General features: G+C 56.2%; 10 protein-coding genes across 10 annotated transcripts; 5 read left to right on the top strand and 5 right to left on the bottom strand.

The window, feature by feature from the left end:
• Positions 1-654: 654 nt before the first annotated feature.
• Positions 655-2,014, top strand: PG985_001777 (aryl-alcohol dehydrogenase; the record flags this gene model as incomplete). Its single annotated transcript, XM_066821546.1, has 4 exons — positions 655-876; positions 950-1,312; positions 1,410-1,565; positions 1,667-2,014. The coding sequence occupies 4 exons, from the start codon at positions 655-657 to the stop codon at positions 2,012-2,014; spliced, it is 1,089 nt and encodes a 362-aa protein (XP_066688978.1).
• Positions 2,015-2,078: 64 nt separating this feature from the next.
• Positions 2,079-3,706, bottom strand: PG985_001776 (uncharacterized protein; the record flags this gene model as incomplete). Its single annotated transcript, XM_066821545.1, has 4 exons — positions 2,079-2,747; positions 2,813-2,947; positions 3,009-3,575; positions 3,650-3,706. 4 exons carry the CDS (start codon positions 3,704-3,706, stop codon positions 2,079-2,081), a joined length of 1,428 nt encoding a protein of 475 aa, XP_066688977.1.
• Positions 3,707-4,086: 380 nt separating this feature from the next.
• Positions 4,087-5,543, top strand: PG985_001775 (uncharacterized protein; the record flags this gene model as incomplete). The annotated part of the gene is made up of 2 exons (XM_066821544.1): positions 4,087-4,856; positions 4,973-5,543. The coding sequence occupies 2 exons, from the start codon at positions 4,087-4,089 to the stop codon at positions 5,541-5,543; spliced, it is 1,341 nt and encodes a 446-aa protein (XP_066688976.1).
• A 293-nt stretch (positions 5,544-5,836) lies between these two features.
• Positions 5,837-6,514, bottom strand: PG985_001774 (uncharacterized protein; the record flags this gene model as incomplete). Its single annotated transcript, XM_066821543.1, has 1 exon — positions 5,837-6,514. The coding sequence occupies one exon, from the start codon at positions 6,512-6,514 to the stop codon at positions 5,837-5,839; it is 678 nt and encodes a 225-aa protein (XP_066688975.1).
• A 712-nt stretch (positions 6,515-7,226) lies between these two features.
• On the bottom strand, positions 7,227-8,984 carry PG985_001773 (MFS general substrate transporter; the record flags this gene model as incomplete). The annotated part of the gene is made up of 2 exons (XM_066821542.1): positions 7,227-8,631; positions 8,689-8,984. The coding sequence occupies 2 exons, from the start codon at positions 8,982-8,984 to the stop codon at positions 7,227-7,229; spliced, it is 1,701 nt and encodes a 566-aa protein (XP_066688974.1).
• A 1,277-nt stretch (positions 8,985-10,261) lies between these two features.
• On the bottom strand, positions 10,262-11,614 carry PG985_001772 (uncharacterized protein; the record flags this gene model as incomplete). The annotated part of the gene is made up of 1 exon (XM_066821541.1): positions 10,262-11,614. The coding sequence occupies one exon, from the start codon at positions 11,612-11,614 to the stop codon at positions 10,262-10,264; it is 1,353 nt and encodes a 450-aa protein (XP_066688973.1).
• Positions 11,615-12,245: 631 nt separating this feature from the next.
• PG985_001771 (WD repeat-containing protein) lies at positions 12,246-13,846 on the top strand (the record flags this gene model as incomplete). The annotated part of the gene is made up of 2 exons (XM_066821540.1): positions 12,246-12,756; positions 12,819-13,846. The coding sequence occupies 2 exons, from the start codon at positions 12,246-12,248 to the stop codon at positions 13,844-13,846; spliced, it is 1,539 nt and encodes a 512-aa protein (XP_066688972.1).
• A 3,032-nt stretch (positions 13,847-16,878) lies between these two features.
• PG985_001770 (uncharacterized protein) lies at positions 16,879-17,595 on the top strand (the record flags this gene model as incomplete). The annotated part of the gene is made up of 1 exon (XM_066821539.1): positions 16,879-17,595. The coding sequence occupies one exon, from the start codon at positions 16,879-16,881 to the stop codon at positions 17,593-17,595; it is 717 nt and encodes a 238-aa protein (XP_066688971.1).
• Positions 17,596-19,544: 1,949 nt separating this feature from the next.
• Positions 19,545-20,702, top strand: PG985_001769 (uncharacterized protein; the record flags this gene model as incomplete). The annotated part of the gene is made up of 3 exons (XM_066821538.1): positions 19,545-19,985; positions 20,096-20,399; positions 20,500-20,702. 3 exons carry the CDS (start codon positions 19,545-19,547, stop codon positions 20,700-20,702), a joined length of 948 nt encoding a protein of 315 aa, XP_066688970.1.
• Positions 20,703-21,051: 349 nt separating this feature from the next.
• Positions 21,052-22,494, bottom strand: PG985_001768 (uncharacterized protein; the record flags this gene model as incomplete). The annotated part of the gene is made up of 3 exons (XM_066821537.1): positions 21,052-21,613; positions 21,723-22,228; positions 22,321-22,494. 3 exons carry the CDS (start codon positions 22,492-22,494, stop codon positions 21,052-21,054), a joined length of 1,242 nt encoding a protein of 413 aa, XP_066688969.1.
• Between the last annotated feature and the right edge of the window lie 551 nt (positions 22,495-23,045).

Below are 23,045 nucleotides of genomic sequence, written 5' to 3'. Positions count from 1 at the left end.
ATTTGAAGTGATGGTCAAGCAAAAAGACTCCTGCTGACTGCCAGTCTCTGCCTAGTCATCGGTCACTAGCTGTACCGGCCAGCCTCCTGTTGATTTACCTAGCGGTCCGGACCGAATGACTGGGTATAGTTACAAAGCCTCCAAGGTACAGTCTTTGTTGGGTACACTCTAGCTGATTCAAGGTACATGTACCGAACCTCTGTAGAACATGCCGCTATTTCTCGTAGCTTGGCACCCGACCTGGCAAAGTGGATTACTAACACAAGAAGCGGTCCCGAAAAAGACGCATCCACGTGGATGACAGGCGCTAAAATTCGTAGCTTACAGCCCGTTTAGGTTTAGAGTCGCCTATACCCAGGTCGCATAAGCCGGGGTCTCTCGGGATGGAAAGTGCCCAAAGCCCACATTGAGCCAAATGGGCAGCTTCTACGCTTGCTGGTTGTCGAAACTGTGAGTGATACTGGATGGTGGCAAGCAGAGGGTCGGGGAGGGAAGTCCAAGAAGATGAAAAGAAAATGTATATAAGAGATCCATGACCTCAGTAACATTATCGACAAAAAATCTGCAAAGCACGAATACATAGCTGCCAGAAACCCTCGTCAGTTAATTATACAGTTTGCTGCTCCAACCGTATCTTGCAATTCAGTCTCCAATATGTCCTCCCAGCACGGATACGTCAGTGATCTCCTCACAAAAGCATCGCCAACGGCCATGTCCTACAACCGCCTCGGAAGGTCTGGTCTGAAAGTGTCCAAAATCATACTGGGCGCCATGTCCTTCGGCAGCAAAGCGTGGCAAGAGTGGGTTCTCGAAGAAGACGAGGCACTCCCCTTGCTGCACTATGCCTACAGCGTCGGGATCAACACGTGGGATACTGTGAGTTTCCATTCTCCCACCCGAACCAAATCGATAATTACACAACCGTCTTGTTATTAACCGGAGTACCCAGTCCGACCTCTACTCCAACGGCCTCTCCGAGTCCCTCATCGGCAAAGCCATCGCGACCTATCAGATCCCGCGCGAGTCCCTCGTCCTCCTGACCAAGTGCCGCTTCGCTACGAGCCTGCCCCACGAGCCGCAGCTCTCGGTGTACGCGGCGACGCAAAACGACGGCCGGCTCGTCAACCGGGCCGGCCTCTCGCGCAAGCACATCCTCGACGCGGCCCGGGCCAGCGTGGATCGGCTGGGCGGCACTTATATAGATGTCTTCCAGATCCAGCGCATGGACCCGGACGTGCCGCGTGAGGAAATCATGCGGGCGCTCAACGATGTGGTCGAGATGGGGTGGGCGCGATATATCGGGGCCAGCTCGGTAAGTCTATACGTCCCCCTTTCCTGGAATCACAAATATTGTCTTGTTGAGCAAGCTTGACTGACTGATGTCTTATTGCTTCGTGATGGTCTTCCAGATGCCGGCATGGGAATTCCAAGCGCTTCAGAATGTGGCCCAGAAGAACGGTTGGCACCAGTTCATCTCGATGCAGAACTACTACAACTTGCTCTACCGCGAGGAGGAGCGGGAGATGCTCCCTTATTGTCGTGACAGCGGTGTCGGATGTATTCCCGTAAGTTGTCCCTTTTGACCCGCCGCCCCGGCGAGACTAGGATGATTCCATTGTATAAGGCTAGACCGCCGTCAGACGCTGACATTACAACTCTGATGCAGTGGTCGCCGAACGCCCGTGGCATCCTGGCCCGCCCCTGGAATGCCCTCGACAAGGACGCGTCCCTACGATCCCAGCACGACGCCGCGCTCCCCCGTCTTTACGACCAGGAGAGCCAAGTCGAGAAGGCCATCGTTGACACGGTGGAACAGATAGCCAAGGAAAGGGATCTCCCGATGGCCGTTGTTGCCACGGCCTGGTGTCTGCACAAGGGGGTCAACCCCATCGTTGGCCTGAACAGCAAGGAGCGCATTGACGAAGCGGTCCTGGCAGCAAAGACGGTGCCGACCGAAGAGGAAATAGCAAGGCTTGAGACCGCATACATGCCGAGGGCTGTAACAGGCTATTGAGAAGATCAAATATGCCGCTGGGTTTAGTCGCAGAATTTATAAGTAGAAGTTTTGGCACCTTCTCTTAGTTCAGCTCCCTCGGTTGGATCCGCGATGCGTCATGGGCACTCTGAAACTTGCTTATCCAGCTGTCTATCCAGCCATGATACCCATCCGGTAGTGCCCCGCGGGCAATCGGTAGAGAGAACCTCATGACTTGGGTCCCGCAGTAGCCAGCCTTGGAGCAGAAGTCTACCGACCGACATATGTTCCTAGCCAATTCAAGACTTTCTCCGGCGCGTAGAGTATTAGTAGAAGCCAGCTTGTCGATGGCGTCGTTCAGGATAATGAGATAGGCGCAAGAGGTTGTGATCACGCTCGCAGATGCTATGTCCTTGGAGACAAAGGCAGGCCGAAACATATCATCACCAAAAGACGCATCCATGTTGTCACAGTGGCTGAGAACCGGACTGAGCTCCTCGCCAGATGTGTACTGGCGATGCCACTGGTTCAGGTCTCGACGGACTCTCTCGGCGCTTGATAAGATGGACAGGCGCTCACTTTCGAGGGTGTGGCCAGTCATGCGCTTGGCCCTCTTCACTAAGCCTGGAATTTGGGCAAAGAGGCCGAAAATTCCATGGTATAGCTCAGGGGTCTTGGGAAGCAGAGGGAAATCGATAAGTCCGTCAGGGATGGATTGCCACTCTTCGGCTTCCAGAAAGCATGGTTCGCCAGACGCCAAGGATTCCGCGATCTTGAACATGTGAATATTGTCAAAGACATTGCAAATCATCGTTATTTGAGTTGAATGGAACTCACAATTGAACCTCGGCATGCGAGAAAGATGGCGTAATCCAGCGCCGACTCGTAGCATCGCCGAGCGCCCCGCAATTGCAACAGGCGTGCTGCACCACCGGCATGTTGGATCCAAGCTGTGTCGACATTGACGAAAGACTAGTTGCAGTGTATCAGAAGCTCAAGTTAACATAATAAATAGGATGGTGTGATTACTGACCTCGTAGTGACCTAAAAGCATGGTCGCACACAAAACGTCAGAGCCCGCCCGCGCCGCGCTGTCGGCAATGGCGGCGGCGAGGTATCGCAAAGCCAAGGTGTACGCCGCCTGTGCCTGGCGCAGCACCTGCGCGACCCCGGACATGCGCGCAAAGTAGGCCAGGGCGACGGACAGGGCGGCGTAGTCCAGGGCCAGGCTCCCGTCCAGGCGCGCCGGGATGTGCCAGAGCCAGCTCCCGAGGAACGAGCGCTGCGCGGAAGCCGCCCCGAGCGGGAACATGGCGGAGACGAAGGAGAAGACCAGCTGCTGGCGCTCCAGGCTGAGGGACTTTAATTCGATTAGAGTGTCGTTTCTGTGGCCTGCTGAGTCATGGCGTTGAGCGTCGCGGTCTCCCCGCGGCTCGGACGGTACCGACTTGGCAGCGCGAGCTCTCGCCGACGCCCTGGTTGCGCTCCGGCGCAACTTTGGGCCTTCGTCCATGAACTTCAGCTTGAGGCCCCGGATATATCCGGGGCATTTCCGAAGACCTCGCCGACATTGCGAGCAGCTGGGTCGTGCCTCATCGCACTGTTGCCAATGTCAGCAGGAATTGCAAGTGTGAGACCCGCCTAGCCTAGGGATGTGGGGGCAATTGGACGGACCTTGATGCTTCGTTTTAAGCACAGCGCGCAACCCTTGCTCGAAGGGACACCGACCATAGTCTATTGAGAAGGGAATAAAACCGTCAAAGTTCGAATAGCAGTATGAGGGCTGCAGAAAATGTGTTTGATTACATCTCTGGTGGCTCAGAGCTGACCGGGAAGGTGGCTTACTAACGGACTTAGCTGTGGTTGGCCAATGTAAACTCCGTAGAGTCTCTGGGCACCAAGGGCAAGGGGCTAGCGCGCGGGGGCTAGAGATCCCCTGTAAGAGCACTTGCACCCTAGCCGCGTCATTCGACCGCAGCAGACCTATGACACACATCCTCGGCGGCATAGCGCTTCATCCCGCGAGTATTGAGACCTTCTTATCACGGTCTGCAAGCACAATCACAATTTCCCGAGTAAAATCGATATCGAGCTTCGACCTGACCCCGAAAATGTCTCGGTTGGAGGGTTTACCCGCCGAGCTGAGATCTCTTCTCCTCTGGAGCGTCCCAGACCTGGCCACGCTGCGCTCCTTGGTCCATGCCTCTCCCGTGATGCATGCCCAGTACCGCTGTGATCGCCATGGTCTCCTTCGTGCCTGTCTAGCCCGCGACATGGACGGTTTCTTCAATGATGCCTGCACCACAGCCATGTCCCGGGTTCATGCGCTCGGTCCCCCCAAAACCAGGGACACAATCGCCGTCAGGGAAACAATCACCGCCTTTCTCCACTCCTCTTATAGTGCCGGTCTCTCGCCGAACATAGATTCCATCTCCTCCGAGTCCCTCTACCGGATGGCCGCATTTCACATTTCCGTCGCGCGGCCCCTGGCGTACCTCTACGCCCGATGGGCTCTTGCCAACCTCGCGGATGCGGCGGCCTCGTCATCGGCGGGCCCATCACACGCAACATCCGGACAGATTGGCCAGAGCGACCTGAACCTAAGCAGAAGCGAGGAGGTCCGGATCTACCGCGCCATTTACCGGCATGAGACGTTCTACCACCTTTTCGGCCAAAAAGAGGGCCGGAACGACTCTGCCTTCCATGTCACCGAGGTCCTCAGCCTGTTTTTCCACAAGTTTGAACCTTGGGAGTCCGAGGCCATCTGGTGCATCAATGTCTTCCTCAAGCACGCTTACAGCTCCATCTTTGAGACGATCAGGCAAGACGGGGCACAGTCCATGTATGAGCATGTCTCCCCCTGGCCCGAATGGAAGGAAACGTACGAGGGGGCAAAAGACCCCGCATTCAAACGTGCGCGGCCATCTCTACCCCCCCCCCCCCGAATGCTATTTTCTTTCTCATCTGAAAAGAACACTTCATGCTGATGGATTGAAGAGCAGAATTTCTCCAGGATACCATCGCTCTCGGCCTACAAACATCCGCGCGGCTGTTGCAACTGACCGACCCCGCGGAGCTCCGCTCCACGGCCCAAGAGCTCCTGGAGCCGTCAAAGAAGCAGCACGCCCCCGCCCCCGCCCGCGCCGCCGTCGAAGCCCCTTACACCCCCGCCTACATGCCGTTCGTGCTCAGCCAGTCGTGTCCGTACGCGCTACGAGGGCTGAGGCTTCTCGACCCGGACGAGGAGGACGACCGCGACCCGCGGGACGAGGCCGAGGCCCGGCGGGACCCGATCGCCTTCCTCGGGGATGACGACGACGACGCCGCCGCCGAGGCGCCGCCCATCGCGTGGGTTCGCCTCTGGAGCGGCCGCTACTCCCACCTCTACGGGGAGAACGTGCCGCCGACGGTGCAGCGGTGGGGCTACGTCATGTGGGACGCGCGGCGCTGGGACGGGCTGGGAGCCCTGGGCCTGGTCGCGCGGCAGTGGCAGGCGGCGCCGGCCGTTGGGAACTGGATCGAGACGATGTATCACTGGAGCCCTACGGAAGACGGAGACTGCCCCTAGGCGTTGCTTGCCGGGGGCCTGGGTAGTATGTTGTAGGTAGCTGCAACTTGTTCCAGGAATAGCAAAGGCTGTGATGTGATCTTTAAGAGGCAAAATGAGCACAAAAAAGAGGAAAGCTGTCGTCCAGTCTGAATTCGTTATGAAAAGGGTCCATAAACCCAAGCATTGCTCTGTTCGTCTTCGATACTTTTGACACGACAGGGCATGTATTAGCTGTTAAAACGCCCAAGTGCTTATCATCCCAATCCTCTTACCCCCAGACCTTGATGGCATCTCATATCTTACCAAGACTATCAACCGGTCTTGAGATGAACGTGCACAATCTCCGTCCCCATAAGCCCAGGCAGCGATTTCATCGTCGCAATGCCCTTGGCCGCCGCCTCCGACTCTGCAAACGCCGTCCGGGCCTCCATGCTCTCCCAGCCGGCCAGGCAGACGAAGACCCGGGCCCGGCCGCCGCCCTCGCCCTGGTGGTCCTCGACAGTTTCGAGCGCGAAGCCGAACGCGGGCTCACCGATGGCGCCCGCGTGCGTGGTGACGACGTGCTTGGTCTTCCGGACCAGGTCGCGGACGTCCTGCTGCGCCGCCGTCGACAGGTCCGCGGGGAAGTAGATGCGGACCACCTCGACCACGGGGGCGGTTTCCAGCACCCCTTTGCCGCTCTCGGTGGCAGACGGGGACTGGGGCGGGTCCAGGGGGGCGCGGTACACGCCCAGCGGCGGCCCCTCGCGGGTATCCGCACCCTCGAGGCAGGCTTGGTACTCGGCCGTCCAGTGCTGTAGCGTCTTGTGCGGCGCGTCGTCGTCCCAGTCGATGAAGAGGAGCAGCTTGTCCGGGTCCTCGATCTGGCGGGCCTGTCGCACCGCGAGGCAGCCCGGCTTGCTGCGCAGCATGTCGTTGGGGGCGGAGAAGACGGAGAGGTCGGCGCCGGGCTTGAGAGGGGTAATGACGATTTCTGTGATGGGTGCCATTCTGGATAGAGTTGCCAGTGTATGCAGTGTTTGTACGGGTATATGGAATGGTTTATATGTGTTATATGATTTCTAATTCTGGGATAAGGACTTCCGGTCTAGTATCTTGAGAGAAGCTGATCGAGGTATGCAGTTGACGGCAGCATGTATGCCAGGTTATATATGTTTGTTTACCTCGGTGAACACGTGGGAAAAAGGATGGCATGTGTCGGCGTCGGCAACAATGTCAATACGAAAGGGAAGATGAACCCATCTTATGTTTACGAATGAGGCGGTTCAGCAGTGTGGCGTGCTGCGTCTATCAACGAGTACGACATATGAAACCCTGTTTGGTCTGGTCTTTCTCGGCCGAAGGTGTAAGTGGGGAGAGGCGGGGAATTCAGCGGGCATGCAAGTTTCAGCCCAACAAGCCGGCGCCCGGCATCACACAGACTCAGCTGAGAGGGAATCCTATCTCACCAGAGCGTGGGGGAGGGCGAAGTCGGTGGTCAGAACTTAGTTACTGGCCCGAAAATACGACACTTTCGAGCTTGGAACTGGTGTGATAGTCATGGACTCCTGACTCGGCTTGGATATGTACTGTGAGGTTTTTGCCTCTGCATGGGAACCGTGCTATGCATAGAGAACAAACCGAAGAAGAATGTATTGAAAGGATAGGTTGAAACATACTGAGAATTTAACTTGCTTCCCACTGCTCATCACAGAGGCTAAGTTAGACCCTGTTACGTATGTCTTTCTCCTTTTCTTCCAGTCCAAACTCGGTCTCGAGCGTAGTCCGCAGCTTCACCTCGCGCTCGATGAACGACAGGAGAAACGCTATCGCCGGAAACGCGATGCCGACCAGAAAGACCTTGTTCAGGGCCCTTGTGAAGACCTCCCTGATTTGACTCTGCACCGGTTCTGGGAACGACGTGACAAAGTCCCGCGTGCCGCTCGAGTACGCGTCGCCGTTCTGCAGCGACCCTCTCGCCGCCGGGTCGGTCAGGAGCTCGGACGCGTATCGACTGCTGTAGACGTTGAGCACGGCGCCCGGGACGGCGACGCCCCAGATGTTGCCGAAGCTGCGCACGAAGGACCAGCCCGCGGCGGCGGCAGCGGCGTCGGCCTCCCCCACGCCGGCCTGGAAGGCGGGCAGCAGGGTGTCGAGGACCATGCCCGCGCCGACCGAGGGGAGGATCTGGAGGCAGACCCACTCCGCCGTGCTCGAGTCGCGGTCGAGCACGGCGAGGGAGCCGATGCCGGCGGCGAGGAAGGCGAAGCCGACGATGTGGAGGGCTTGGTATTTGCCCCACTTGGCCAGGGCCACCGCGCCGACGGCGGCGCCGGGGACGGCGATCAGGGTGATGGGGAGGATCTGCACGCCGGAGCGGGTGGGCGTGGACAGCTGAACGGCTTGGAGGTACAGGGGGAGGAAGAAGAAGATCCAGTAGTTCAGCATGGAGACGATGAAGGTGTTCGCATAGATGATGGCCGACGTACGATTGGCGAAGAGCCGAAGCGGCATGACGGGCTCCACCACCCACGCCGACCCTTCGAGGAAGAAGAAACCCACGAGGCCGGCGAGGCCCAAGATAAACGGGACCAGAACGTGGTAGGACGACCAAGGGTACACCGAGCCAGCCCAAGTCAGGGCGACCAGAACAGACACCGTGGCCGTGACCAAGAGAAAGTTGCCCGCGTAGTCGATCCGCCTGAGCTTATCCCACGTCCCGGTCTCCCTGTCCCACTTGACGCGCAGAAACAGCCACAGCAGCGCGAGGGAGACCCCGCCGACCGGCAGGTTGATGTAAAAGACCCACCGCCACGTCGTGTGCTGGACGACGGCGCCGCCCACGACGGGCCCGATCGCCATGCCGACGGCGTACGTCAGGGCCAGGACGGCCTGGTAGGCGCTCCGCAGGCGGAGGGGCACGAGGTCCGAGAGGACGATGCCCATGACGGCCGTCATGCCCCCGCTGCCGGCCCCCTGCACCGCGCGGCCGGCGATCAACATGGCCGGGCCGGAGGCGCCGCCGCAGAGGCCGCTGCCGAGCGTGTACAGGGCCACGACGGCCAGGGCGACGTGGCGGCGGCCGAAGAGGCCGGCGAGCTGGCCGGCGAGGGGCTGGACGACGGAGCTGCGAAGAGGTCAGTGTAAGTGAGGCACCGAAGAGAAAAAGAAAGAAAAAGCTTACGTTGCCAGGAAGAATATGTTGGTGACCCAGATGTAGCTGCTGCCCAGGCCCAATTGACGAACAATGGTGGGCAGGGAGGTCACGACGACGGTATTCTCCAACGAACACAGTATCTGCATCGTGCAAAGCGCAACGATGATGGACCAGAAGCGGTAATCTCGCTGATATGCGTACTCCTCCTTCTGTGGTGCTTCACCTGGGAATTTGTCAGGTGAGGACTGCTGTACCGTGTTGTCGCCAGTGTCACTAGGGATACCGGCAGCCCCGTCGCCGGGGTCTGTTGTTCCAGCGGTCATGTCTGATACGGCTGAGGAAGGCGAGAACGGTATCGTTGTCTAGTAGCAAAATACCAGAAGATGATTGAATTATATCGAAGTGGACGAAGAAAAGTGCCATGTTCCCAACTAAGGGATGAGGAGCTGCAAATGGTACGAGTTCCAACAGTTTGTTTGCACCTTGTCGTGTTATGTTCCCAAGGACCTCGCCCAATCGTATTCCCAGGATGAGCATGCTGCCCACATACGACACTACATCCAACCTTGCATTTGTCACCGCAGCCGACCCAGGACTGCGGAACCGAGATGATACCAACAACCAACACGCCGTGCCGTTGGCCCTTTGTCCTCCCTCAGGCCCTGTCAATCTTGGCCCTGCACCCTACCTCCTACATAGCCGCCTTCCCTTCCGGATTTGGCAGGGATTGCTTCCAATCACCCACTTCCGTTCGCTCTCGCGGTCCATTGTCTAGCCAGGGAAGTATCTCCGCGTAGCTTGAACCGTCTACATCCCCCATTTCGTCGCATTGTCGTACACTGCTGCGTGGGGGTGCGAACCACTGTGTAATAAATAATAGTGTAAAAGTTTACTATAGGATTACCGTGTAAAATGGTTTCCCTAAATAGGGGTTTTATATTTGTGGACGTACAGAAACTGGAATAGATTGTGGACTTCGTTTTACATATGAATCTATTAGTGAATAATTTCAACAATTGTAGGTTTAATAATCGATTGCAAGGTTTGCGGAACGTGACGGGTAGAGGGGTGATAACTTTATTGTTTGGCTTCTTCAGCCATTATGGCAGAATCTGCTACAGTAGAGCCCATGTTGAACATCAAGCGCGCCACCGCGAACCCGTTTGAGTCTCCTGGGTATGGACACTGACCTATGTGACATGGTCTTGCATCGCATCTGAAGAGCCCGATGCAAAAAGCAATCTGACGAGCCGCCCACGGCGGAATGGCCATCAGTTAGTCATTTGCTTCGTCTGTCCCCGGTGGGATGCCACTGAGCTTCCTGAAAGTGGGGACCTAGCTCAGCACACTCGGTCTCCTTGGCACGGGAGAGTCGCCCTCAATGTCAATGCAATGCAGCTGCACTATGTAGCAGTAGGTGCTTGCCGGGATTGATGCAGAAACTGCGAGCACACTAAGCAGCTGGTTAGTCATCCTATGTCGAATCGCCATAAACAGCCATACGGAGGCTGTCTGTGGTGAAGTGTCTGCCACTGGCGAGATGGTTGTATTGTCCCATACGTGGTGTATCGGTATCGTTCCGATCCCACCAGACATCGGTTTAAGCACCCGAGTGCAGCTTCTGGTAGTCAATATCACGATCCCTCTGCTTGATCGAGATGTCCACGCCCCGGTGCCAGTGGCCGATACGGGTGCGCACCGAGTACTCGTACTCGGGCATCGACATGATGGCCTGGCCAAAGGGCCCAAAGTGGCCGTTGGCGAGCGAATTGGTCCCGTGGTGGACCTGGTTCAGGATGGCGGCGGTGCCCTCGTCGAAGTAGAGGCCCGAGTGGCGCATCTCCTCGAGCAGGTCCAGCATCTTCTCGAGGTCGCCGTAGCGGTGATAGTAGATCCGGAGCAGCTCGTTGTAGAAGGGCGTGGAGACGCCCAGGACGTACGACTCGAGCCCGAGCTCCTTGACCCGCGGCAGCACGTTGAGCGTCAGGCGCGACGGCATGGGAAACTTGGTGTCGAGCAGGCGCAGTCCCTTGAGCAGGAAGGCCGGGTACAGGGGGCCGTACTGGTACATGTTCTGCTTGCGCTCGGCGAGCTCCTCCTCGGACGGTTCGCGGCTGCTGGCCTCCAGAATCTCCTTGACCTTCTTTTTGGGGCCCAGCTTCTTGATGCCCTTGCGCCGCGCGGCACGGTTTCCTTCCACAACCTGCTTCTCTATGATCCGCTGCTCCCGGAGATCCGGCTCCATGCCCAGGCCGAACTTGGCCGGCAGGGAGAAGACTTCTTTTTCGAGCACGTCCCAGAGCTCGAACTCGGACGTGGCGTTCTCCATGTGCCTGTTGACCCGCTCCTCCTCGGGCTGCCGCTTGGCGTCCATCTCGACCATGTGCAGGATGAAGTTGTTAGAGGTCTCATCCTCTTCGGCCTGCGCGCCTTGTCCAATCGAGCGGGTGATTGCATTCGAGGGGTCGTTCGGCTTCAAGATGTTGAACGCCCGGTTGGCCGCGGCGCGGAGCGAGGGCGGGAAACGCAACAGAGCCTTGTTGCGGTCCTTGGAGGCGCCAGCGAGCTGCGCAGGCGACACGACCAGCTCGGAGCGGGTGGGGACCGCATCGTTGGCGGCCGCATTGAGGATGAAGTTGGTCGACCTCCGGGCGGTCGGCGAGGGCGAGGGGAGGTCGTCATTGGATCGGGGGATGGCGCCGCGGGCGGCAATGTCGGCGAAGATGCGCTCAAAGGTTTGCCGCTCGGTGGGGGTAATGGTGCCCTTGGCGTCGGGGTCCGGGGTTGGGTCCTCTTCTGGTAATACCCCAGCCTCGAAGGGGATATGCGCATCTCTCTTGGCGAGGCATGTTGGTGTCGTGTGCAATGCGCGGGCGACGGTCCGGTTCAGAGGCAGCCGGGTGCGCAATATGGTTCGAGTTTGGTACAGGAAGGGCAGGTAAGAAGTCGACATGATGGGTGGTATTATTACACAGGCAAGGTGTAGCCCAAACACGAGGAGCGAAAGAGCAGTATCAGTATTGCAGGTATATGAAGATCTCGTTCTCTATAGATTGGGGTGTTGCGTCACAAATACCATCATGCCTTCTTTGCTGCTATCAAACAAAGATTTGTCGCCGAAGGAATTATTCGAGCTCCATCAGCGGGTCGCCTATCGATAATGGCCGAAGCAATTGAACAGGCACCACTGGACTGGGCCAGGATGCAGGCTGTCTTGCCTGGTGGGGGGGGGGCTTTCCTCCAGCCGCTAATCTATATCGAGCTTAAGCACCCATTTAGCAGGCAAGACGCGCTGTCGCCTGACTTCGCGTCCCGGCTTTTAAGTAATGGGAAAGCGGCGCGTCGCATTTTTGGTTGATTGTATCATCGACCGCAAATCCATCCCTTTGCTCGAATCCGGACTACCCACTCGAGCGCATGTCGCAGTGATCTATTTGCGTCGGGTGTTCACATTGCAGTGACGAAGAAAACATTTGGTCAAGTTTTTCTGACCAAAATACCCTTGAGACAATCTTTGACCAGGTTGTTTGATCTTATTCTTGGTTTCGCCCCTCCAGGCTCCTGCACTGAAGCCATTGCCAAAGATGGCGCCCGAGTTGAGCGCCTTTGAAGCGCGTCGTCGCGCCAACGTCGCCAGCAATGCGAAGCTGCTTAAGGACACTCAAGATTCGGCGGCGAAGATAATCAAGGCGGCCAAACCGGTGCCCAAACCAGCAGCTCCGCGCAAGCGGAAGGCGGCAGCTGAGCCCGCCCCAAAGACCCGCGTCATGCCTACTCGTCAAAGCGCCCGACTTTCGGGCACGGAACCTGTCGTTGACAGCACCAATGTCAAAGGCGAGGATCTGGGCGGCTGGGAATCCAAGCCGAAGCGGGTGCGCACCACTGGCGACCTCAACCTCTCCAAGATGGCCATCGAAGGTACCCGGTGGGCCAATGGCGGTGATACCGGCGCATTTGCCAGCTTTGCCCAAGGTGCTCAGCCCGGCGTCCGCACATTTACCGACGACGATATCAAGGATACGTCGGATGAGAAGTTGAAGGATTTGCGGAAGTCCATGAATGACTTGGAGTTGTACGATGGTTGGCAACCTAACGGTAAGTCGCGCCCCGCTCTACGAATTCACATCGTCGCCCATACTAATGAGATGCGATCCCAGATATCAAACTCACTACGGAGCGCATCTACGCAATGGCGTTCCACCCCATCAAGGAGAAGCCCCTCATTTTTGCTGGCGATAAGAAGGGCATCGTGGGTGTTTTCGATGCCTCCCAGGAGAAGCCAACCTATGATGACGACGATGAGGACGCGGACATCCCCTTACCCAAGGTCGAGGCCTTTGAGATGCACAGCGCCACCATTTCTTCCATAATCACCCCGCAAGCGGACCACAACTCCGTCATCACCGCAGCGTACGATTCCACGATTAGGCGTCTGGATCTACCTACCCAGGTTAGCAGCGTGCTGTGGCAGCCCGAGGACGAGAACGAGGATATTAAGATTACCTGCGTCGACATGTCGCCCGAGCAGAAGGACGTCATCGTCTTCTCCACCATGTACGGCTCCCTGGGTCGCATCGACCGGCGCACCAAGGGGACCGAGGCCGAGATCTGGAACCTGACTGACAATAAGATTGGCGGCTTCGCCCTCAACCCCCTGATCCCCCACCTGGTCGCCACCGCCTCCCTCGACCGCACCATGAAGATCTGGGACCTCCGCATGATCAAGGGCACGGGCGAGATGCGCCACCCGGCCCTGCTGGGCGAACACACGTCGCGCCTGTCGGTGTCGCACGCGTCGTGGAGCCGCGGCGGCCACATCGCGACGTCGTCGTACGACGACACGGTCAAGATCTACGACATGTCGGACGCCATGAAGTGGAAACCCGGCCACGACGTCGGCGACGCCGCCATGGAGCCGGCGCAGTCGGTCCGCCACAACAACCAGACGGGCCGCTGGGTGACGATCCTCAAGCCCAAGTGGCAAGGGAACCCGGGCGACGGCGTCCAGAAGTTCACCATCGCCAACATGAACCGGTTCGTCGACGTCTACGACAGCGAGGGCAAGCAGCTGGCCCAGCTCGAGGGCGAGGGCATCACGGCGGTCCCGGCCGTGACCGAGTTCCACCCGAGTCACAACTGGGTGGCTGGTGGGACCGGTAGTGGCAAGCTTTGCCTCTGGATGTGATGATCGAGCGAGAGAGGAAACGAGTTACAGTGATGGGTATTTCTCTGTCTTCAAGGTCTCATGCTGCTCGAGCCTCTGCCTCTGATGTTGAGTTGTACGAATTGGGGTTTGGATGTAGGTTTTAGTTTTGTGTAAGCCAGGCGTTGGCCAACCGGAATACTCTGGTCACTTACGGAGTTCAGGTTGTAATAGGCGGCATGCACATAATCATTTCTTGTCTTGGCGACATACATGGACATTACGGTCAAATGTGTAGATAGCTAGATCAATCAACGAGTTTCAACAAACCTTTTCTGCTATTCCAGCCTAGGAGGATCATGATGTGTGAGTGTGCCGTCGGTGGTGATGCTTTCTGTCGGTGCACACCACCCCTCATTGGTCGCCAGCAACACCCCACCACGACAAGCTGCGACGGTCTTTACAATTTCGGATAGGTCTAGTTAGCAAGAAAGCTTTGGCCGGGGCCGAGTGATTCGTCTTGGGATTTGACGGGGCCCTTTGTCTAACACCCGCCCGGGGCCACATAAGGATCGTGGCAGAGCCCAAAAGATGACCAGTCCGCTTCGAGGCCGCGCCTACGTGATCGTGGAATCGCCAGTCAAAGCTGTCATGTAACCCTATATGCCCTGCTGGGCTGGCTAAAAGCTACAGGAGTTCGGATTCATGCTTGCTCTATATGATGGGACATATGCCATGCAAAGGCCTCGGTAACCGCGTGTACCGGCTCACAGGGGTAAATGGGCGACTCAGCCTTCTTGTCCGGCGTACATGGCGAACGAGATAAGTAGGCCCAAGCTGGGCAGTACACAGTAGTTCTCGAGCGAGGGTACTGCAAGGTGGTGATCAAAACGTCTCACCAACAGTGATCTCGGGGAGTCAGCCGAAACTCAAACAAACTTCTTTCGGGATACAATACAAAAGGAGGTTATCATTTACGCGCATGCCTAGAGACTCTTATGGTTTTCAAAGCTAATATTCGACTTCTTGGGTTATTGGATGGGTCATAATCATCATCATCATCATCGCCATAAAATGACTTCTGACGTCGTGGCGACAAACTACCTGGTGGCGAAATTGGTTGTTGAGTGTAGAAAGGAATAAATCGTTAGCAATCTATTCACCAAATTCCACCAGATTTTGCCAGTAATGATACACTCGACATCGAGACTAAGAATGATTCCACTCGATACATGTCTCCCCGTGATACAACACCGGAGCTTGCTTACATAAGTAGGTCAACTTTCTCGACCAGCCTTGAAGAAAGACTTTGAATTGGTCACCTGCGATAACGGGCTAGCAAAAATTTACGACAGGAGCTTTAGTTACACTGCTTCCTTGGCGTATGTTAAGCATGGCTCGGTAGAGATCGAAGGTCTCTGTATTGGAAGCTGTTATGACTGCCTGTGCGGCGCAAGAGTGTGTCCAGCGGGACCATCCATCCGCAGACCTGACTCCATTGATACAGGACTCACGTTTTGTCTCGGAAAACATTTTATTCGAAGTACTGTGACTTTCTAGACTGCAAGTCCTATTGGTGATAGGATGATAGAACCTGCCCCGCCCCTTACGCCCCCTCACACTTCAAGGGACCGATTCTCGAATGTAGGGTTACTTGAAACGTTATCGCTGGTAATAAACCGGTTATTAAGTCAAATATGAGGTATTCTGTTTCTTTGTTGGGCGGGAATGGCTCCGGTCAGCTTGATGGTCACATCGGGACCGTTCCGAGGAGCTCAAACCTGCAAAGCATGACAAACACCGGGTACAAACTAGGGCCAACAGGTAAAGAAGATCCTTCACAAGTGCAATTTTCTGGGTGGCAAGATCTAAAGGTTTCTGAGCCTGCCCAAGTTCGCTGTAACAGAAGAACGACACCAACTTTTGCAAGATAGAGGAGCGGACGGCGCCAGGCCTTTATTCAAGCTGGCGGGATGTGTTGGAGCGGGACACCAGTTGCTCAGCAGGCCGGCTATTCTACACGATGGACAGTTTACAGGTTTTTCACTGAGGGAAAATCAATAACATTTTGTCAGTAAGGTCATGGAATATTGGCAGGTTTGTGACGGTAAAAAATCCGCAACATGACTTTTGGGGAGTCGAAGACAGGCGTGCCCGTATTTGAGTGACGACGAGCAAAACAATTGCATTGGTCAGCTCAAAGGCAAAGGATACAAGTTAGATAAGCACAGGGCGTCAGATTGTTTCAAGGACTAGACATGGCTACATTTCTCAATCGTCATTTTCCAACTTATTGGCAACCCCCTTCGGATTAGGGCAAACAGAGAAGTAATCGTACAAGGGAAAGCAAATTGCATTTGCAACTCAATTCCCCATTACGACAATCTTGAAAAGCTGCAAGGTATTGTGCAGCTGGACCAACCTTGGAGAAAGTGCCAAAGAGCCGCTGAATCGGTAAGGCTTGGTTTATCGTCAACTTCTCCTCGTTACCAATCCAGTATCATCTTCTCGGCCTGCATCTAATTATTCCTGAGGAAAACCACAAACAATCCCAACACAAATCTTTTCTCACAATCTTCCTTCTTGATACACGCATTCCACAATCCGAATCCAAATAACCCCAATCGATTGTCACATTGTGAAGCAAAAGTGAATTCATTCAACCTACTGCATCTTGCCCCACGCAGGTTGACATCGGCTTGCAGAAGGGAAAGAACCAAATCTCACTCTAGCAATTTCTTGCAATCAGGCCAAACCCTTCCTCCTCACGACAAGAATATTCATTCAGTCACCTCCAGCATTCTCACTTCACCGCCGCAATCAACAACTTCTGCACCTTCAACACATCTCCACTCACTTGACGCCACTTGAGAAAACCAAACACTTGACATCAGAACACGCTCGCAACAATGGACCACAACACCGCAAATGAAGGTGATGCCCTCCAGCAGCCCAGCACCGGTCAGCAAGCCGGCATCACGATGACGCCAGAGTTGTTCGAGGGTGAGTCCGACACTGTCTCGAAGTGACGACCCCTTTTGATTTCATCACTAACATCTATTACTCAACCAGGTATGGTATCAGGATTTGCAAAGTTCACCGGCGACATCAACCAAGCCCGACAGCTTGCCAGAGAGACAGTTCTCAAGCCCATCCTTCAGAAGGCCGGAGTCCAAGACGTAACCGACATCATGGCAAACTTGGAGCACGTTTTTGGAATGGGTGTTCAACCTGTACGTGGCGACAATCAGGCCGCTGAGGCCACGATCCAGGCTCTTAAGCAAGAGAATCAGACCCTCCGAGACGAGAAGCAGAAGATGCAGACACGGATTGATATCCTGCAGAATGGACAATCTAATCTCAACGACGACAACGAAGGTTTCCAGAAGCAGGTATTGGAACTTGTCAACGAGAACGAAAAGCTGGGCTCAGATGTGCGAGCTCTTCAGGCCGACAATGAGAATCTTCAGGTGGAGAACCAAACCCTTCATGCCGACAACGAGAATCTCCAGACGGAGAACCAAGCTTTGCAAGGCGAGGACAAAACTCTTCGCGAGGACAACGAGACTCTTCGGGGCGAGCAAACAGGTTTCCTTGTCACCATTCAGGAGAATGAAGACCAAAAAGTCCGACTACAAACCCGGATTGACGAGCTCAAGAAGACATACGAAGATCTTGAGCGCAACTTTGAGGATCTTCGGGAACAAAACAAAGACAGTGCAGGTTCGAACTCATCGGTTACATCCAACAAACGCAAGCGATCCCACCCTTACTCGTTTTCTTTCATATGAATCAGCATGGTGGTAAGAGGGTGAAAGCAAGAAGAACCCAGAAGTATAACTGGTAAAACATCGTGATTGGCATGCTGGTTTGATAACTCGCAAGATTATTTGGCGGCTTGGAGATATGCAAGATGGTTCCCACAGAAGGGAACAGGGGTATTTTTCCGCTCGCTGCGAGGCCTCTCGGTTTAGGCGAAAGCAAGATGCTGAGCCAGGGAAGTAATTAGAGACAACCAAGCTAGAATTTCTGAATGCAATGATTTCGATTGGTATATTGGTAGTTGACCAAAATGCGGGTGTGGCGTGATTGATGTGCAACCGTGCCACGCGAGCCAGCGAACCGCCCACGTGAGTGGCCCAATCCCACGCGACATTTCACCAAGATAACTTGCAACTTTTGCCGCATGCTGGTCCTTTTCCAGAAGCTGACCGAGAAACTTGCCTATACTCGATGCAGGAGAGTGAGCGGCCTTTGTGTCGCTCGGAACGCAGTGGAACGTTCCACGGCCTGACTGCCTGCCGTGCTCCGGCATCTCGATCGCAAGTGTCGCGACCCGAAGTCACTTTCGCGGCTTCCAAACATGTCAGGCAACTATCGCATCCCCTTCGCTAGCAGTGGACGCGGGCGGAGCGGAGCGAGCCAGTAAGAATGAAAGTCACATGCTCGTAACAAGAAAGAATTAACTCGCGAATACAAGACGAGGAAAGGCGGTAGAACAAGTAGGGCTAGATTTACTTTTCGACCAGCAACGAACGAACAAGAAAAAAAGGTTTGGCTGTGGCAGATTTCCCGCGCGGCGGCTTGGAAAGTTGAAGCCCGACGTCCCAAGAGGGACCAACAAAATACGAAAAGCCGCCCAAAGACTAAAACCCAAAACGTACGGACAGGCGAGAGGACCCTTATTCGCCAGCAACGACGATAAACAATTGCCGATCAACGGTCGGAGGCATACCATAGGGCAAAGTTTGCCGAACCCAGTCGGTGGCGGAGTTAGCTGCGGGAAGTTGGGGTTGGCTGGAGCCTGGCAGCGCTACCCCTGAATCCCGGCCTTGGATTTCGTCTGAAGTATAGCTCCAGTGACAGGGGCGCGCCCTTCCCCCAGCGCGGGAAACCTTCGACCCCAAAACGTCGACGTCCCATCCGGCACCGCCCTGTAGCCAGGCGGAAAGACTTCAGGTAAGTTCAAAGGGAGCTTTTTGGTTTTTTTCTCAATCATTAGGGCGGTATTTCAACTGGTCTATCAAGTTATGGCAGATTCGGTCTCTTACCTTGCTAGCGAGGGAAGGGAACTCCAAGAGAAATTGAGGCAGTGAGGGAGGAAGGGAGGTCGCGGTGGAACGACTCATTCTCGCGACAGGAGGCGACTGATCAACAGAGACCATCTATATCGTCATCGTCATCGTCATGGCACATGAACGCACGATATGTCTTGGCCTATTCGACATTAATCGAACCCGCCCAGCATGACCATGCCGCTTCCCGTGGGGATCGTCATCGGGCCCTGCTGTGCAAGCCTGTAAGGACCGACTGCAGGCGGCCGGTGAAACAACGGGCCCACTCCCAAGGCGTCACAGCATCGGACGGTGAAGTCATGGCCACTGCTCGGAAAGCTTGAGTGTGTTCGTCTGGATCGGCGGAAAGCACTGAAGCCAGAGATCGCGCGCGCAGGGGTCTGCCCGTCGCTCACGGACGGCGCTGGTCAGTCGTGGGCCTTGCCTGGAGAGGAAAGGGGCCGGGTCCCTCCATGTCCAATGACGACGCGCCGCCGGGTCGCTTGGCTGGGGATTGGACGAGATGGGAAGTGGTGTAACGAGCTGCTATATATCGATCGGATCCGTCGTTTTCGGCAATCTGGCTGGGGGATCAAGATCTTGAATAAATCTTGCGAAGTCTCCTCTTCTGGTCTTTTCTTTTGTCCACTTATTTAATAAGTCCATCGTACCGAAGCAGATGTGGCATGCGGAATAACAAGCGATACCCACGAAACCAGCACCAGCAGCAGAGCCGATACATCTACCTCGCCCCCATCACCAACGCCACCATCCACATCACCACCCCACAGTCCCCGCGCGACCTCGTCATGTCCGGCTACCTGCCCAGCAGCAACCACGGCGGCCACAAGCGGCTGCCCGCCCGCCCGGAGCCGAGCTTCTGGCAGAAGCTGGTCAACCGCCCGCCCTGGAAGCAGCACTTCGTCGCCACCCTCGGCGAGTTCGTCGGCACCTTCCAGTTCCTCTTCTTCGGCAACACCACCCACCTCATGATCATCAACCTGGCCGCCATCTCCCCCACCCCGAAGCTCCTGCAGGTCGTCTTCATCGGGTACGGTTACGGTTTTTCCCTTCTGGTCAACGTTTGGGCTTTCTATCGCATCAGCGGCGGCGCGTTTAACCCCTCTGTACGTTTCCTGCCTCCTTCTCACTATTCATCATTGCCCCCTATTCCCCTCTCTGCTGAATTATTGTAATATGATTGATGCCTCTTACTGACGTTGTGCGGGGCCAACAGATCACGCTCGGCCTCTGCCTAGCCGGCAAGCTGCCCTGGATCCGCCTCTTCTTCTACGTGCCGGCGCAGCTGGTGGGCGGGATCCTGGCGGGCGCCCTGTGCAAGGCCCTCTTCCCCGGCGACTTCGCGGGCACCATCACCAAGCCGGCCCCGGGCGTCAACAACGCCCAGGCCCTCGTCGGCGAGATGTTCCTCACGGCCTTCCTCATGTTCACCATCCTCATGCTCGCGGGCGAGAAGTCGCGCACCAGCTTCGTGGCGCCCGTCGGCATCGGTCTGGCCTTGTTCGTGGGGCAGCTGGCTGGTGAGTACTTGCCTTCATTCGTTCGATTGACTGACTGCGGGTGGTGGTAGGTATGAAGGGGGAGGGATTGCATGATGGCTAACATGGTATGATTAATTAGGCGTCTTCTTCACCGGCGGCTCGCTCAACCCCGCCCGCAGTCTCGGCAGCTCCGCCGCCGCCGCCCAGTTCCCCCACAACCACTGGATCTACTGGGCCGGTCCGACCATGGGCGCCATCTTGGCGGCCGCCTTCTTCCGGCTCCTCAAGGCGCTCGACTACGAGGAGGCCAACCCCGGCCAGGACGCTAAGTGCGAGGTCTAAGTCAGTAGAACCGGCGTCAACAGGTTTCCCTACCTTCTTTCTTTTTGCCTTTTTTTTGGAACGGGTGGGGTCTGGGCGAGGGTCATCCAACATACCCGAAGCGTGCTATCCCGGTGTCTACTTTGGAGTTTGTGATTTACTGCTCATGTTCTTGTATGAGTTCACACTGTCTTTTCTGCTTCCCCGACCATTGATATCATTTGTTTTGCGACATTGGAAGAATGAGAGAGAGAGGGAGGGAGGTTATGATGCAACATTATATATATCTTAAACAGAAACTCAATGTAATGCATGTTACCCACTGGCCCATTCTCCTGATTTAGTCTTTTCATTCGATTCAGCAACGGTTTCATGGGCGGTCGTGGCGGTTACTGTTGTTGTTGTTATCGCCGCCCCTCTCGCGCGGCGACGAGACCGGGTGCATCTCCACGGCATAGGACTGGTCGACCCGGATGTTGGTCTTGTCGTGTTGCGGCACGAGGATGCCCTTGTCGGAGCCATCGTCGTGCAACCGCTCCCAGTCGCCGCCGCCATCGATGTGGGCCTCGCTCTGCCCCAGGTCGGTCGGGTTGATGAAGCGGGTCCGGATTCGGGACGACTTGGACTTGTTGTTGTTCCCGACGATAGCCCCGCCGCTGCCGCCGATGGTGATGATGCCGCTGTTGTTTGGTTGGCGACCGCCCGAAAGCCCGCTGCTGTTGTGACCGCCGCTACTGCCGCTGCCGGGGCCTTCGTGTTTCACCAGGATGAGGTACGCCCGTCGCATGGAGGGCAGCGAGGAGGCGAACAGGCCGATGCCCGTCTCGACGTTGGAGAAGAGCACCATGTAGCCGCAGTAGTACATCAGGTCGTTGGTCGGGTCGTCGTAGTGGGACAGGAACGGGGCGCGGGCGATGGTGGCGACCGAGGCGCTGCAGATTACACGGTTTGGTTAGTGGTGTATCCCTCGCAGAGGATGAAGGGTTTGGGGAGTTATCGATCCGGATAAAAATGGGGAAGTAGAAGAGAAATCAAACTTACATCGAGGCAATAGACACGAGAGCAAATACTTCCAGCTTGGACGTCTTGGCCATCTGCGTCTTCCACAGCATGATGCCGGGGAGCAAGGCGCATCCCGTATCCGTCAGGACGCTCGCGACGGTGACGGTCTGGCTGATGGCGACCATGACATCCTGCCCGCCGCACTCGCCCTTCCCCTCCGCGACGAGCTCCGGCCGCCAGCTGGCCTCGAGGGGCCGGCACAGCAGCAAGACGCCGAGGAAGCTGACGCACCAGGCGGCCCAGGAGACGACGATGAGGCCGTAGACGCAGGCCCGGAACACGGTCATCGATGGGGGCAGGATCCGCAGTAGGGTCGTGCAGACCGACGTCTTGAGGACGACCATGCCCGACAGGTACGCCAGGATCCAGAACAGGTACCACTTGTTCGACTCGACCGTCAGCCAGGCGTTGAGGCCGGCGTTGCGGGTGCCCACGCCGACGCGGGCGCCGTGCAGGGTGAAGGCGGCGTCGGCGATGAAGGTCAGCTGTTTGTGGGGGGATTCACGTTAGCAAGAAGGAAAAGTACAATTAGTTCTGCGCACAGATTTATCAGGGGCGGCGGCAACGATCGACTTACCAGAGCGAGCACGATCGTGCCATCGTCCAGCCCGAAGCTGTTCAGTCGGAGGCGAACCCAGGTGCGAACCCCGACGGCGAGTACGCCGAGCGCCATGAAGAGGAAGGTTAGGGTGACCACGACCAGCGGGAGGCCGACCACGGCCACCGACCGGGCCTCCTCGGGGACTGGCATGGTTCAATCGATCTTTTTGGGGGAGTTGTGTTTTCCTTTCGAAATAGGAGTGGATATCTGATCAGAACGAGAGATGGGCAATTTTCACGTAGCAGAGGGATACTGGCGGTTATTCACCCGGCAAAAACATTTTGGCGTGCAGGAGAGCCGGTACTTTTTTGCGGATGCTTTCGCATGTCTGTATATTATATATTCACCGGGTAGCTCTGAACGCTTTCCCCGTATGGCGATCGTTGCGCCATCTCGCTTGCCAGTTTCAGAAATTCTCCTATTAGGCCATTTTGGTGTTATTTAAAAACAAAAGTACGGTATCGTATGGGATTCAGCCCTTCCTCTGTCCACTTCCCACTGTTCCATCGTATGCAAAAGTAAAAGTGGCCGACGACGACTCGCGTGCTGGTTTGGCTGGGGGTCGTTTCTCCAGCACAGCAGGGGAAGATGGGTAATCCCGCCTAGGCGATCGGGGCAAAAGACGTTGGCTGGCCCCTGCGACGTCCACAACCTTGGCATCGTGGCCCATTAGCCTTACGGGCCTTGGAGCAGATTGATTG

This window comes from Apiospora marii, assembly GCF_038362585.1.
Source record: "Apiospora marii strain CBS 49790 chromosome Unknown utg000002l_segment0_segment0, whole genome shotgun sequence".
NCBI classification, from domain to species: domain Eukaryota; kingdom Fungi; phylum Ascomycota; class Sordariomycetes; order Amphisphaeriales; family Apiosporaceae; genus Apiospora; species Apiospora marii.
This window is presented reverse-complemented; position numbering and strand designations above follow the sequence as displayed.